Source organism: Leuciscus leuciscus, assembly GCF_965113295.1.
Source record: "Leuciscus leuciscus genome assembly, chromosome: 14".
Taxonomy (NCBI): Eukaryota; Metazoa; Chordata; class Actinopteri; order Cypriniformes; family Leuciscidae; genus Leuciscus; species Leuciscus leuciscus.
Window position 1 is genome coordinate 31,624,555 of NC_138738.1, and position 13,239 is coordinate 31,637,793.

General features: G+C 39.1%; 1 protein-coding gene across 1 annotated transcript in view; it reads right to left on the reverse strand.

Moving 5' to 3' along the window:
• col5a2b (collagen, type V, alpha 2b) overlaps positions 1-13,239 on the reverse strand; it is a 33,299-nt gene that overhangs the window by 1,623 nt on the left and 18,437 nt on the right. The window contains exons 28-53 of the mRNA XM_082136068.1: positions 13,131-13,184; positions 12,889-12,942; positions 12,664-12,717; positions 12,085-12,138; positions 11,893-11,937; positions 11,698-11,796; positions 11,456-11,563; positions 11,053-11,106; positions 10,880-10,933; positions 10,307-10,360; positions 10,162-10,215; positions 9,974-10,081; positions 9,845-9,898; positions 9,664-9,717; positions 9,334-9,495; positions 8,111-8,218; positions 7,847-7,954; positions 7,707-7,760; positions 7,518-7,625; positions 6,944-6,997; positions 5,820-5,927; positions 5,683-5,736; positions 5,474-5,581; positions 4,819-5,143; positions 1,052-1,239; positions 716-958 (exon numbers count right to left, since the gene is read on the reverse strand). Coding sequence (XP_081992194.1) covers positions 716-958; positions 1,052-1,239; positions 4,819-5,143; positions 5,474-5,581; positions 5,683-5,736; positions 5,820-5,927; positions 6,944-6,997; positions 7,518-7,625; positions 7,707-7,760; positions 7,847-7,954; positions 8,111-8,218; positions 9,334-9,495; positions 9,664-9,717; positions 9,845-9,898; positions 9,974-10,081; positions 10,162-10,215; positions 10,307-10,360; positions 10,880-10,933; positions 11,053-11,106; positions 11,456-11,563; positions 11,698-11,796; positions 11,893-11,937; positions 12,085-12,138; positions 12,664-12,717; positions 12,889-12,942; positions 13,131-13,184 — 2,520 coding nt within the window. The remainder of the gene's footprint in view (positions 1-715; positions 959-1,051; positions 1,240-4,818; positions 5,144-5,473; positions 5,582-5,682; positions 5,737-5,819; positions 5,928-6,943; positions 6,998-7,517; positions 7,626-7,706; positions 7,761-7,846; positions 7,955-8,110; positions 8,219-9,333; positions 9,496-9,663; positions 9,718-9,844; positions 9,899-9,973; positions 10,082-10,161; positions 10,216-10,306; positions 10,361-10,879; positions 10,934-11,052; positions 11,107-11,455; positions 11,564-11,697; positions 11,797-11,892; positions 11,938-12,084; positions 12,139-12,663; positions 12,718-12,888; positions 12,943-13,130; positions 13,185-13,239) is intronic.

Below are 13,239 nucleotides of genomic sequence, written 5' to 3' on the forward strand. Positions count from 1 at the left end.
CAATGTTGAAAATCATGACACTTTTGATGATGAAAAGAATGTTTAAAAGAGCAGCATTCATTTGAAATAAAAATATTTTGTAACATTATATATGTCTTTACTCTCACTTTTGATCAATTTAATGCATCCTTGCTGAATAAATGTCTTACTTACCCCACACTTTTGAATACTATTGTATTGTATCACAATTTCTACAAAAATATTAAGGGGCAAAAACTGTTTTCAGCTTATACAATAATAAGAAATGTTTCTTGAACAGCAAATGAGCATATTAGAATGATTTCTGAAGGATCATGTGACACTGAAGACTGGAGTAATAATGCTGGAAATGCAGCTTTGCCATCAAAGGAATACATACATTTTTAATTAAACAAATGCAGCCTTGTGAGCATAAGAAACTTTTTCAAAAAAAAATTGTTTTTAATTATTATTCCAAACTTTTGACCAGTAGTGTACACTGTACAGTATGTGTCAGCATAATTGAGACAAATACATGTAATTGTTCAAACAAACTATATTAAAATATAAATATGCCTACTTAAATAGTTTTTAATGTACTACTCTTTTAAATGTTATCTATTAGTTTAACTACTTAAACGTATGATTAGCTTTTACCCAAACAATCTAAAATTGGAAAAGTAGCTTCCCCAAAACTAATTTCCATTTTATGTAGTAAATGTTGCCAAACAATACAAAGTCAAAAATCGAAACATACAGAGCATCCGTCGGTGATGACGGTGTACTTCAGACGGTTGCTGCTATATGCCTTGATGTCCTGTCCATTAGAAGCCTTTAGGACTAAAGCCTTCTTCAGATTGCTGTTCCTCTCATCTTTATAGGCCACACTGTTTTTGCAGTGGTAGGTGACGGTCTGTGCTGCTTCTTTTGACAGAAGGCGGAGAAACCTTAACTGGACTGATACCATGTTAGCTGATGCCTCTTTGTTTCCATAGGTGAACTGAAGAGGAGTAAAATAAGAGTAGGAAATATACATTTAAGTGACATATACAGGGCAAATATTTTTGATGTTCACCATTGTACTTATATTAACCTTAGTTCCCCGGTTCATGGTTGCTCCATACCAGACTGGTTTTGGTAAGCTGGAGCGTGATGTCCACCAGTTCTTACGTGGGATACTGGCAGGGTTGGCAGGTATACAGGTCTCCCCCATTTCCATGTTACAGTACACTTGGATGGCGTCTCTAGCGCTGCCCTCATTCGGGTCTATCCAATAATCACCTGGGATACATTGAGAAAGAGAGATGTACTTTTAAAACAGTGAGATCCTCACATATACAGTATATCATTGATTATTGCATAATACAGTATATCACACTGGATTATAATGACTCTTGTGTGGCCTTTGTCACGTGACCATCCCAACATGTATACGTCACGCAAGAGGTCGTGAACTCAACTGTATCCTGAACGAGCTTCGCAGAGCTGGACCAAGGCGAGCATTTGTAGCTGAAAAGTATTTTTTTAATCTTTTTCTGAAAATGACTGATTGATTCACTAGATTCATCAGCTGGGCTTGTGTGGACCCATATGAAGCTGCCTACATATGGATTTCGAACCATCAAAAATGGTCTACGTTGAGCACCCTTCACTTGCATTAGATGGAGAAAAATCCTGGAATGTTTTCCTCCAAAACCTTAATTTCTCTTATTTTGAGGAAAGAAAGTCATATACACCTTGGATAATCAGGAAATGTTCATTTTTTTATTTTGTTGGTGGGAAATTGTAAATAAATCTGTAAGTAGGTTCTTATTCTTCTATCAAACTTCTTGCACACAGCATTTATGTGGTTTGAGGTCTGGGCTAGTCCAAGCAATCTGGATCATGATTCAGCTCATTGACAGATGAATGCACATCTGTTTTCTGATATGGTACAACCATGCTTACTGTGGGCAGCTGTGTTTGTTTTATTCCTGACATAATTGGATCTTGCTTTGAGGTCGGGAATCCTGCAAATATATCCTGTCAAATATTACATAACCTATATATATTGGTTAGTGGCTGTGGTTTCTTTATTCTTACACTCCATTTAAGGGCAATTCCTGTAGATTTCTGATAAGGAACACTGTGTTTAATTCAATGAATCTAATTATTCATTCACTGAATGAGCAGAAGATTATTTTCTCACACAATGCCTGCTGGTGTTGCATACTTTTGTCAATTATATAAAAGATGTTTTAACCCATAACCCTTTACCCCCAGACTATTATGTGGTTGAAGGCCTGTAGTATTTATGTTTCTTCCATGATATTGTACAAAAAAATATGAAAAACCATAAAGGTTTAAACGGGTTTAAAAAACAGTTTTTAAAATGGTGGTCTAGGACAACTCAGAACAGTTGCAAAGACTTTACAAAATGTATTTTGTAGGACAGTCACAATAATTAGCCTAATTAATTTAAGATATTAAATATGTTTAATACAAGATTTAACACTGAAATGTTCATATTATTATAAATAATGAGATTAATCATAATTATTTTATTCTATTGTCAACCCTAGTTTAAAACAGTACGAAATAATAACTAAATAACAGAATTATTTTGGAGTGTCAGGGAAGCTCTTTTTCTTACAATACACATTCACTGAAGAAGAAAACATAATAATTTTATTAATCTGTATTTTCCAGTCAAATATCTAAACATCCTTATTACAAAATAATACATTTACCTGAGATGGAAAACTGCATATCATTTTAAAAATTGTTTTCAGAAAATCGATTTTGAATAAAATTTCAGTTGTTCTTGTTTACATTTTTTTACCCAAATTTTTCACTTTTACATTTATACTTAAAACTAGTAAAAGAAAATCTGCCAGTGCAATGAGACGAAATACACTCGCATTAAAAACATTCACTAAACAGACTTTAGATCTCATGCAGTTTTGCATCACTTATCAGGTAAAATGATCTTATTTTGGATGTTTGAATAATATTAATATTGCAAAATGAGACAAAAAAATATACACTGAACAAAATTCTAAACGCAACACTTTTGTTTTTGCCCCCATTTTTCATGAGCTGAACTCAAAGATCTTAGTAACAAAAGGCCTATTTCTCTCAAATATTGTTCACAAATCTGTCTAAATCTGTGTTAGTGAGCACTTCTCCTTTGCTGAGATAATCCATCCACCTCGCAGGAGTGGCATATCAAGATGCTGATTAGACAGCATGATTATTGCACAGGTGTGCCTTAGGCTGGCCACAATAAAAGGCCACTCTAAAATGTGCAGTTTTATCACACAGCACAATGCCACAGATAACGCAAGTTTTGAGGGAGCGTGCAATTGGCATGCTGAATGCAGGAAGGCATTTCTCTACCATAAGCCGTCTCCAAAGGCGTTTCAGAGAATTTGGCAGTACATCCAACCGGCCTCACAACCGCAGACCACGTGTAACCACACCAGCCCAGGACCTCCACATCCAGCATCTTCACCTCCAAGATCGTCTGAGACCAGCCACCCAGACAGCTGCTGCAACAATCAGTTTGCATAACCAAAGAATTTCTGCACAAACTGTCAGAAACCGTCTCAGGGAAGCTCATCTGCATCCTCGTCGTCCTCATCGGGGTCTCGACCTGACTGCAGTTCGTCGTCGTAACCGACTTGAGTGGGCAAATGCTCACATTGGATGGCGTCTGGCATTTTGGAGAGGTGTTCTCTTCACGGATGAATCCTAGTTTTCACTGTACAGGGCAGATGGCAGACAGCGTGTATGGCGTCGTGTGGGTGAGCGGTTTGCTGATGTCAACGTTGTGGATCAAGTGGCCCATGGTGGCGGTGGGGTTATGGTATGGGCAGGTGTATGTTATGGACAACGAACACAGGTGTATTTTATTGATGGCATTTTGAATGCACAGAGATACCGTGACGAGATCCTGTGGCCCATTGTTGTGCCACTCATCCACGACCATCACCTCATGTTGCAGCGTGATAATGCACGGCCTCATGTTGCAAGGATCTGTACACAATTCCTGGAAGCTGAAAACATCCCAGTTCTTGCATGGCCAGCATACTCACCGGAAATGTCACCCATTGAGCATGTTTGGGATGCTCTGGATCGGCATATACGACAGCGTGTTCCAGGTCCTGCCAATATCCAGCAACGTCGCACATCCATTGAAGAGGAGTGGACCAACATTCCACAGGCCACAATCAACAACCTGATCAACTCTACGCGAAGGAGATGTGTTGCACTGCGTGAGGCAAATGGTGGTCACACCAGATACTGGTTTTCGGACCCCCCCGGACCCAATACAGTAAAACTGCACATTTTAGAGTGGCCTTTTATTGTGGCCAGCCTAAGGCACACCTGTGCAATAATCATGCTGTCTAATCAGCATCTTGATAAGCCACACCTGTGAGGTGGATGGATTATTTCGGCAAAGGAGAAGTGCTCACTAACACAGATTTAGACAGATTTGTGAACAATATTTGAGAGAAATAGGCCTTTTGTGTACATAGAAAAAAAGTCCTAGATCTTTGAATTCAGCTCATGAAAAATGGGGGCAAAAACAAAAGTGTTGCGTTTATAATTTTGTTCAGTGTGTGTGTGTGTGTATATATATATATATATATATATACACACACCTGTATATATACTGTGTATACACACACACACAAAATAAAAGTAAGTCGTTTGGGTTTGGAACAGCATGAGTAAATGCTTAATTTTTGGTGACTTGAGATGAATCAAATACAAACCAGGACGTACTGTTTCATACTGTAGCTGATCAGGGTCAGTTCAACTAAAGCATTCTGAGCTACAGTTATTCTAAAATGTGTGCAGGTTCATCTCACTCACCGCTCTTCTTCAGAGGATAGCACTGTTTCAGGTCCTGGCACGTGCGGGCAGGATACTGGCGAGTGCCATCAGGACTGCGCATGCTGTCCAACTGACTTCCCAGACTCTTAAGAGACAAGTGAACCTCACTGTCGCCCCGAACTGCATCAGATCCGTTATTGGGTCTTGCTTCATCCTCATTGAACTCTGGCGGGGGAGGTGGGGGTTCCTCTAGCTCAGCTTCGACATCAAGGTCGAAGTTTGTACCAAAAAGGTCATCTACAGCAGCTGTTGGGGGGCCAGGAGCACCTGGGGGTCCAGCTGGGCCAGGTTCTCCGGGGGGTCCCTACAGACAGATGGGTGAATACTGTTTATGCTGAACATTAGTGTTTAAACATCTAATCACATCTGATCATGATTATGAATCACAAAGTACAATGTATCTGATTATGAGTCATTAAAGATGGAAAATTTGCCAAAAGAGACAAGAAAAAACGTTTTGTATAAATTATAGACAGTGATTAGATTTTTCCTATGTGAAAAATGGCCAAACCTCTCTAATCCAGCTAAGACCAGCAAACTTCCTTAGGCGGGTTTAAGTTGTTTTTGTATCAACAGGAAGATCTCATCTCATAATAAACATAAAATGCATCATACACATGATCTCATGCCTCACCTCTGGTCCAAAATCTCCTATGTCACCTCGAGATCCAGGAGCCCCCAATGCTCCAGGTAGACCGACATCTCCTTCTTTTCCTAGTGGTCCAACAGGACCAGGGGCTCCCTAACATTGACATATTTCAAATTAAAGTCTGTTCAACATGCACATGTATTGCTGGTGATTTGTGAAATCAATGTTGAGTGACATTTCAATCTCTCGCTCACTCTTTGCCCACTTGGTCCAATGATTCCTATAGCACCATCATCCCCTGTAGCACCCTGAAAGGAAATGATTGACAGATGATTATTAAGGGATGGATATTGTATTGTGTGACAGGTGACATATTGTCAATTATACGTACTGATGCTCCAGGTAGCCCATGGAGTCCAGTGAAGCCACGGTGGCCCTTCTGACCTCTCTCACCCGCGTCTCCTTTGTCACCTTTGTCTCCCATCGGTCCTTGTGGTCCCTAAGGTTGATTAGAAGATATTTTTGCTGTGGGTTGTTCACGTACCCTAATTATGAGATTTTAACTTGTAAAAAGCGTTCACGTCCTCATAGAGCTCGTAATTTAAATTTGTAAGCTGGGAATTTTCTGAGAGCTCCTACTTGTGCCACGTGACTGCTATACCACCTGACCGTTGCAGATTCATTTAGTGTTGCCATCTAATGCATAATTATCCAAGGACGTGAACATCACATGATGTCATCTCGAAACTACAGTAATTACATGGCGTGAATGTAGCATAGGTTCTCCTTGTGTCATTTCCACAAATTGTATTGTCTGAAGTGTTCATGTCTAATTTGCTTTTATTAAATTGTATTTAATATATGAAAAGGATAATGTATAGTTAGCTGTTTATTATCATTCATTATTCAAAGGACATTGTCGCAACCTGACTGGATCATCAGGACCCCAGTGCAGAAGGGTCATGCATGTTTGCCAATAACTTATTAAATAAATAAATGGAAATAAAATGTAGACTGAGGTTTAAATTATTTGAATACATGTAAAGAAAGAGACTGTGTGGAGTGACATTAAAGACATTAAATCTCAATGATGGGGGGGGAAATAGTTCACTACACAAAACATAGTATAAAACAAATATAAATAAATAATTGGCCACAATTGACTAATCAGAATTGAGTATTCCAAAGTGACACGTAAAAATATGTATAATTTTATTGGGCCTTGGCCACCCTGCAATCTAGACAAGTGTTTAACAACCAGAGGGCTGGAACCCATAAGAGGGCCAAAGCATGACTTATAATGACAAATTTCATATTTTATTATTAATACAATAATAATATATGAATATATTAATAACATTATTTATAAATTAAATTAAAATCAAGAAATCATATTTATTCTTTCCCCTTAAAAACTATTGTTTTATTTCCAAGATACTGTTTATATATATTTAAAAGAGGAAGATTTACGATGCTACTGAAGTTGTGTACCAATATGTGAATAGGCGGACTTACTTTTTTCCCTCTGATTCCTGCCTGACCATCAGGACCAGGTGGGCCTCTTGCACCCTGTCAGCAAAATCAACAAATAAAACAGCAAAGCTATATAAAAGGCTACAAGATTAAAGACATTGCTTCATTGTATTACATTATGCAAGGATTATTTCTTTAAATAATGTAAGTCTACATGCTGTTAATAAAAATAAATGGGTCACACTTTTATCTTTGACAACTATGTCAAAAAATAAGTACAATGTACTTATTGTGTTCATGTTGTATTGAAAAACATGTTTGCTGCTATTGCGGTGGGATACGGGTAGGGTTATGGACTGGTTTAGTGGTATGGTTAGGTTCAAGGGTTGGTTAAGAGGAAAGGAATCAACAGTGTGATTACAGCTGTAATTACATGCAGGTATTTCTTAAATATAAGTACAATGTAAACACATGTATGTCCACAATAAGTGCATTGTATCTAATGATTCATTTAAATGTTAGTACATAGTAGTTTAAGAAACCTAATATAAAGTGGGACCAATAAATGTATTAAACATCTACTTTGAAGTATCAGCAATGGATACAGGAAACAAACCTGATCTCCTCTCTGTCCTGGACCTCCTGGAGTACCGACTGGTCCTGGGGTTCCTGGGGTTCCCTGGCCACCTGCAAGACCCTCTGGGCCTGGGTCTCCTCTGTCACCCTAAAAGCAAGTTAACACATCATGTGAATTTGGCCATATTTGGTTATAATTTTTTATGTCAAATGATGAATGGGTTCCTACTCTGGCTCCAATGATGCCATCAGCTCCTTGAATTCCATCAGCTCCAGCCAAACCCTAATTTAAGAAGGAAGTAATTAAGAATGCTTTGTATAAATGTAACCAACCGTCTCCACTGTGTTTCTTACACTAACATCTCATACCTCTGAACCAGCATCTCCTCGGGGTCCGGCTGCTCCTGGCAAACCAATAGGTCCAGCACCACCTTTGGTTCCTTGGGGACCTGGGGTGCCAGCTTTTCCTGGTGTACCCTTGAAAAAAACAAATAGATAGTAGATGGGGTGTCAAATCATCTTTGACTAATAAAAAAAATAAAAAAACAAAAAAAACAGAGGCTGGGAAATTTAATTCTAAAAAGACAAATTTTGATTCACTTGCATGACAAGATGATAGAAGTGATGACTTACTGCAGGTCCAGGAAGGCCAGCCATACCACGCTCTCCTCTCATTCCAGGAAGACCCACAAGTCCCCTCTGTCCTGGAGTTCCGGCAGATCCTGGTGGCCCATCTGGGCCCTAAGAAAGTTAAAGAAGAGTATGAGTTTTGGAATAAAGTATTAACTCTTTCCCCGCCAATGACGCAAAACGGGAGCAGTAACAAGCGATTAAAGCATTGCTTATGCATGTTGTAGTCTTTGAACAAATTGCTAAATTTCTCAGCTTTCTGTTCAAAATGTTGCTTTTTTATGACACTTTCCCACATTCAGAATAGAGTAAATATATTTTTTAAAGCAGAGGCTGTTCTTTCTTTTGACATATGGCATGTTCAGATATTCAAACAAAAAAAATATTCAGGGGGACATGAAATTTGTGATAAATGATCAAAAACACTGTACAACCTTTTTTTTTTACGCGGGAAAAGAGTTAAAGTGATTTCATTATAATTCTGTATACTGAACACATGAGGGCTTTTCACACTTGAAATAGTTAACCCTGGTTCATTCTAAACCCCGGGACAACAGAATCCTGGTTATCTTGCTTCACATGGTTAAGAATTAATCCTGGGTATTTATAAGCTGACGCTTAACATTGTACATCCCTTAACCCTGGGTTAACATCCTTAATTGCATATTTCTGGTGTCAGTGCAACTGATTGGATGAACGCTGCAAGCGACCTGTTTACATAAAGGCTCTAGCGTTGAACATCCTCATATTATATTGTGCCGACTATACTACAATCAAGTTTATCCTGAATGGACTTTTCAGACTTTTCAGTCTCTTCTTCACTCCATTTGTCATGTTTTCTGTCACCATTTGATATCTGTGCCTTCAAACGCTGAAACTACTATTTATACAATGTGCTGTCTTTCTGTGTCTAAAGTGAATATGAAGCACACGATTGGCTGTCTGTTACTAAACATCAAGTCGTAACTTTCTAACACAGCATCATTTCACACGATACACATTTGGCACCACAATGCAGGGTTGACACAGCAAAAGCAGGGTTTCATAACCACGGGTAAAAAGTGGTGCAAACCTCGCTTCTAAATTACAAGTGTGAAACGTTCCTTTTCACTGGGTTAAAAGCAGGGTTAAGAACAATGATATCCTGGGGTTAAGTGCAGTGTGAATTTGTGAAAAGCCCTTTAGTTTCTTTTTTTAGTTTTATATAGTGAAAAGGAATCACATACTGGCAGTCCGTCATCTCCTGGTTCCCCTTTGTCTCCAGGGTTACCAGCAGGTCCAGGGTTTCCACGCTCCCCCTGGCGGCCAGAACCTCCAGGTTCTCCCAGAAGCCCAGGTGGGCCCTCTTTTCCGGGGGCTCCGATAGGACCAGGCTCGCCAACTGGACCCTGAGAAATATATCAGTATAATCAGATTAGAGTCCATATGTGACATGAGAAGCCAAGTGTCTTAATTTATTGGTCAAAAAGAATCAAACACATTGCAAATACTATTTGAAGGACTAGCTGTTAAGCACTGCTTTGTTGGTTAAATCCATATTAGGGATTGTCACTCACAGCAGAGCCTGGTGGGCCGACACCTCCTGGGGATCCTGGGAAACCACTGGGACCCTTTTAGCAAAAGGAGAAAGCCAAAGAGGATTCCACAAAAGAGAGAAAGAAAAGCAGCTAAAGGATTCAGCAAATAACAAAGCAATTTGATAAACTTGATTTTGATACCATGATTTTTGTAACTTACAGCTGCTCCTTGAGTACCTCTTCCACCTTTAAGGCCTGTAATTCCAGTCACTCCCTAAAAGAAGTACTATATTTATACATGTTTTTTAGTCTATCAACCCATATACATTTGCATATATATATTGCTCACCTGTGGTCCAGGTTTTCCTGCCATTCCCCGAGGCCCTGGAGATCCCGTCTCTCCCTTTGCACCTTCCTCTCCAGTTTCACCTTTAACTCCAGGCTGACCATCAGGACCCTAGCACAAAAAACATATGTTTACAGCTTATGGCATATTATATCAAAGAAATATGTTTTATGATGGATGGATGGACTTACGGGAGGCCCAGCAAACCCCACAGGACCAGTAGGACCTGGTTCTCCAGGTGAGCCCTGAAACACAATACATCAGTGGAATTGTGAATCACATGAGTAAAGAACTTCAGCGAACATCGGTTTTCTTCTGGTAAACTGCTCTACTCACAGCCATTGCTCTGGAGCCTGGAGATCCAGAAGGGCCTTTTGGGCCTTGTTCTCCCTGTAATTGAACAATCAGTTCTGAGTACATATAAGTAGCAACATATGTAAAATGTACTTTTTAATCAGTACTTCTAAAGAACAGAAGAAACTTCAAAGTTTCAGCATTGTAGAAAAAAAAACACTACGAGGTAGTGCAGACAGGATCAATTAACCACTTATGAATAGTTTAAAGGAAAAGTTCACCCAAAAATGAAAATCATTCCATCCTTTACTCACCCTCAAATTATTCCAAATCTGTATGAAATTCTTTCTCCTGCTGAACACAAAAGAAGATATTTAGAAGAATGTCGGGTAATCAAACAGTTGATGCACCCCATTGACGTCCATAGTATGGGGTCAATGGGGTCCATCAACTGTTTGATTACCCGACATTCTTCTAAATATCTTCTTTTGTGTTCAGCAGGAGAAAGAAATTCATACAGATTTGGAATAACTTGAGGGTGAGTAAATAATGACAGAATTTTCATTTTTGGGTGAACTATCCCTTTAATTTATATTTTTATTTTTTAAATCAAACCTTCTCCCCAGATGGACCGGCTGGTCCAATAGGTCCAACAGGTCCGGGTAATCCCTACACACATAAAATACATTTTATTTAGTGTCTTTGTAACCCCTGTTGTGTTAAGAAATGGGTCAGAAATGAATTATTGACTGGTAGGTTCAGTTCTTCCTGTATTACAGATCACTCACTCGAGCCCCATCATTGCCAGCCGCCCCTTCAGCCCCTCTGTTACCCACTGCGCCCTGAGAAAACAGATAAAGAGTATTAAAACACAAGGTTTTGAGCAAATCAATAAGAAAAACATAGAGAACTCTGTATTGATGTGTTACAGATGTGGTTTCCTTTGCTACTTCACGTCACCACACCGATAATGTTTCACAGATAATATTAGAGAATATTAACTTCCTGCCAAAGGATATTAGAGAGTCATCTATATGTCAGCCGTCATCCCTAACAGAGCCTGACCAACCGAGGCATTTAATATATGCAATATTGTTGCACTGACTGCAAAGCATGAAACTAAAATATACTGTATTTGTTATGCACGTGCAAATGTTTAACATGTGCCAAAGCCTCTGATTCCACACTCACACTTTCTCCTTTAGGCCCAGCTGGTCCAGTTATCCCTCTTTCTCCTGGCATGCCCTGTAAGCCTGGTGATCCTGGTTCTCCTATAGTTCCAGTTGGACCTGGTTTACCCTGCACAGCCATTATTGTTGTCATGTTGATTATGTTGATTATGTTGAATTATATCATCTTTTTGGAACTAAATGTATGCATTGCACCATGCAGCATTCTTGATGATTATTAGTGAGTAAAAATGTGACTCTAACCTTGGGACCATCAGGTCCAGGGGTTCCTGGGCTTCCTTTGGTTCCTGGTAACCCATTAGGCCCTGAATCACCTCTCTCTCCAGGGGTTCCACGTTCACCCTACAAAAATGACAGATAAAAATACTGGGATATTTCTTATGTGCACTGATAAATGCTGTGCTCTGATACGCTGCAGTGCAAGTACAACAGGCTCACCCTTGGACCAGTCTGCCCTGCACCACCAGCCTCTCCATGGATACCCTGAGGGGGAAAAAATCAAAGCCATAGAGTTCTTTAATAATTCCCATTCTCAGTCAGTTTGTGTTCTACCTGTCCAGCAGAAATGACAAGAAGAAAAGTGTGGAATATAATGATCAAGTAAAGAGCACAAAGAAATTATCAACCCACCTCATCGCCTGGTTTTCCCGACTCTCCTGGTGGGCCTGGGGGTCCAGGCAAACCCTAGACATTTAGCATAATTAATAATAGATTTAACTCTAACAGGGACAAATCATATCAAGTTTACTTACAGATATGTGAATTTTTCATTTTTAAAAGGGTCATATACATTTTTATCTTATTTTATTTTTTGTCTTCGAGGTCCATGTATATTGTTAGTCAAGTTTACACCAAAATGATTTGTGTGGTACACACAGCACTAAGTTTGACAGATTACAGTACCCCACATTTTAGCCACGTTTTTATGTTCTATATCCTTGAATGACCTCCTTGACCTCCTTGACCTCCTTGACTGAAGTGAATAAATACCATTGTTAATCCTAGGATTCAGAAATCACTGGTTTTGCTTGATTTTGATAGATTGTCTTTTGGGACTAGGGAGGCAGCTTTGAGTTTTAAAACTGGCAGTTTACAGCTTGAAAAGATCAAGGACAATTTCTCATGATATGACCTGTTTAAGAGCATTTGAACATTGAGCATTCAAAGTAATCTCTGAATAAATGCATAAACAAAGAAAAAAGAACATACTTGAAAGCCAGTTAGTCCAGGAGGTCCCTGTTCACCTCTCTTCCCTCCTTCTCCCTGAAAATAAATAAAATATACTCAGCCAATGCTATGAGCTCCACTTCTTAATATTTTACCACAACAGACATATTGCTTGAAATACCTGAAATAGCTAAGTCGACCAATCAGAATACACCAAAAATTTAAACAGACATAAATGTGCCATAAATTACTAATTGGAAGACTTACGGGAGGACCTGGAGTTCCCGCTGGACCTTCTTCTCCATCTTTTCCATTAGGTCCCTGCAGGAATCATAACCATCATATCAAATCATACTGATTCACTTGACTCTTAAATCACTATGCTATACAATACCAGCACTGACGGTCTTTACACTAGAAGTCTTTTATAATAGCTTGTTTTGAAATGTTACAGCTTGTTTTAAGCTTGCCATAGCGATGTTGCACTATAATTGTAAGCCAGGACTCACTCTTTGTCCTGCACCTCCTGGAGATCCTGTCTCTCCTGCTTTCCCTGGATCACCCTGAATATTCAGAAAAACTCATTTCATTACAGGAAAACAGAAGGGAAGAGGAAAT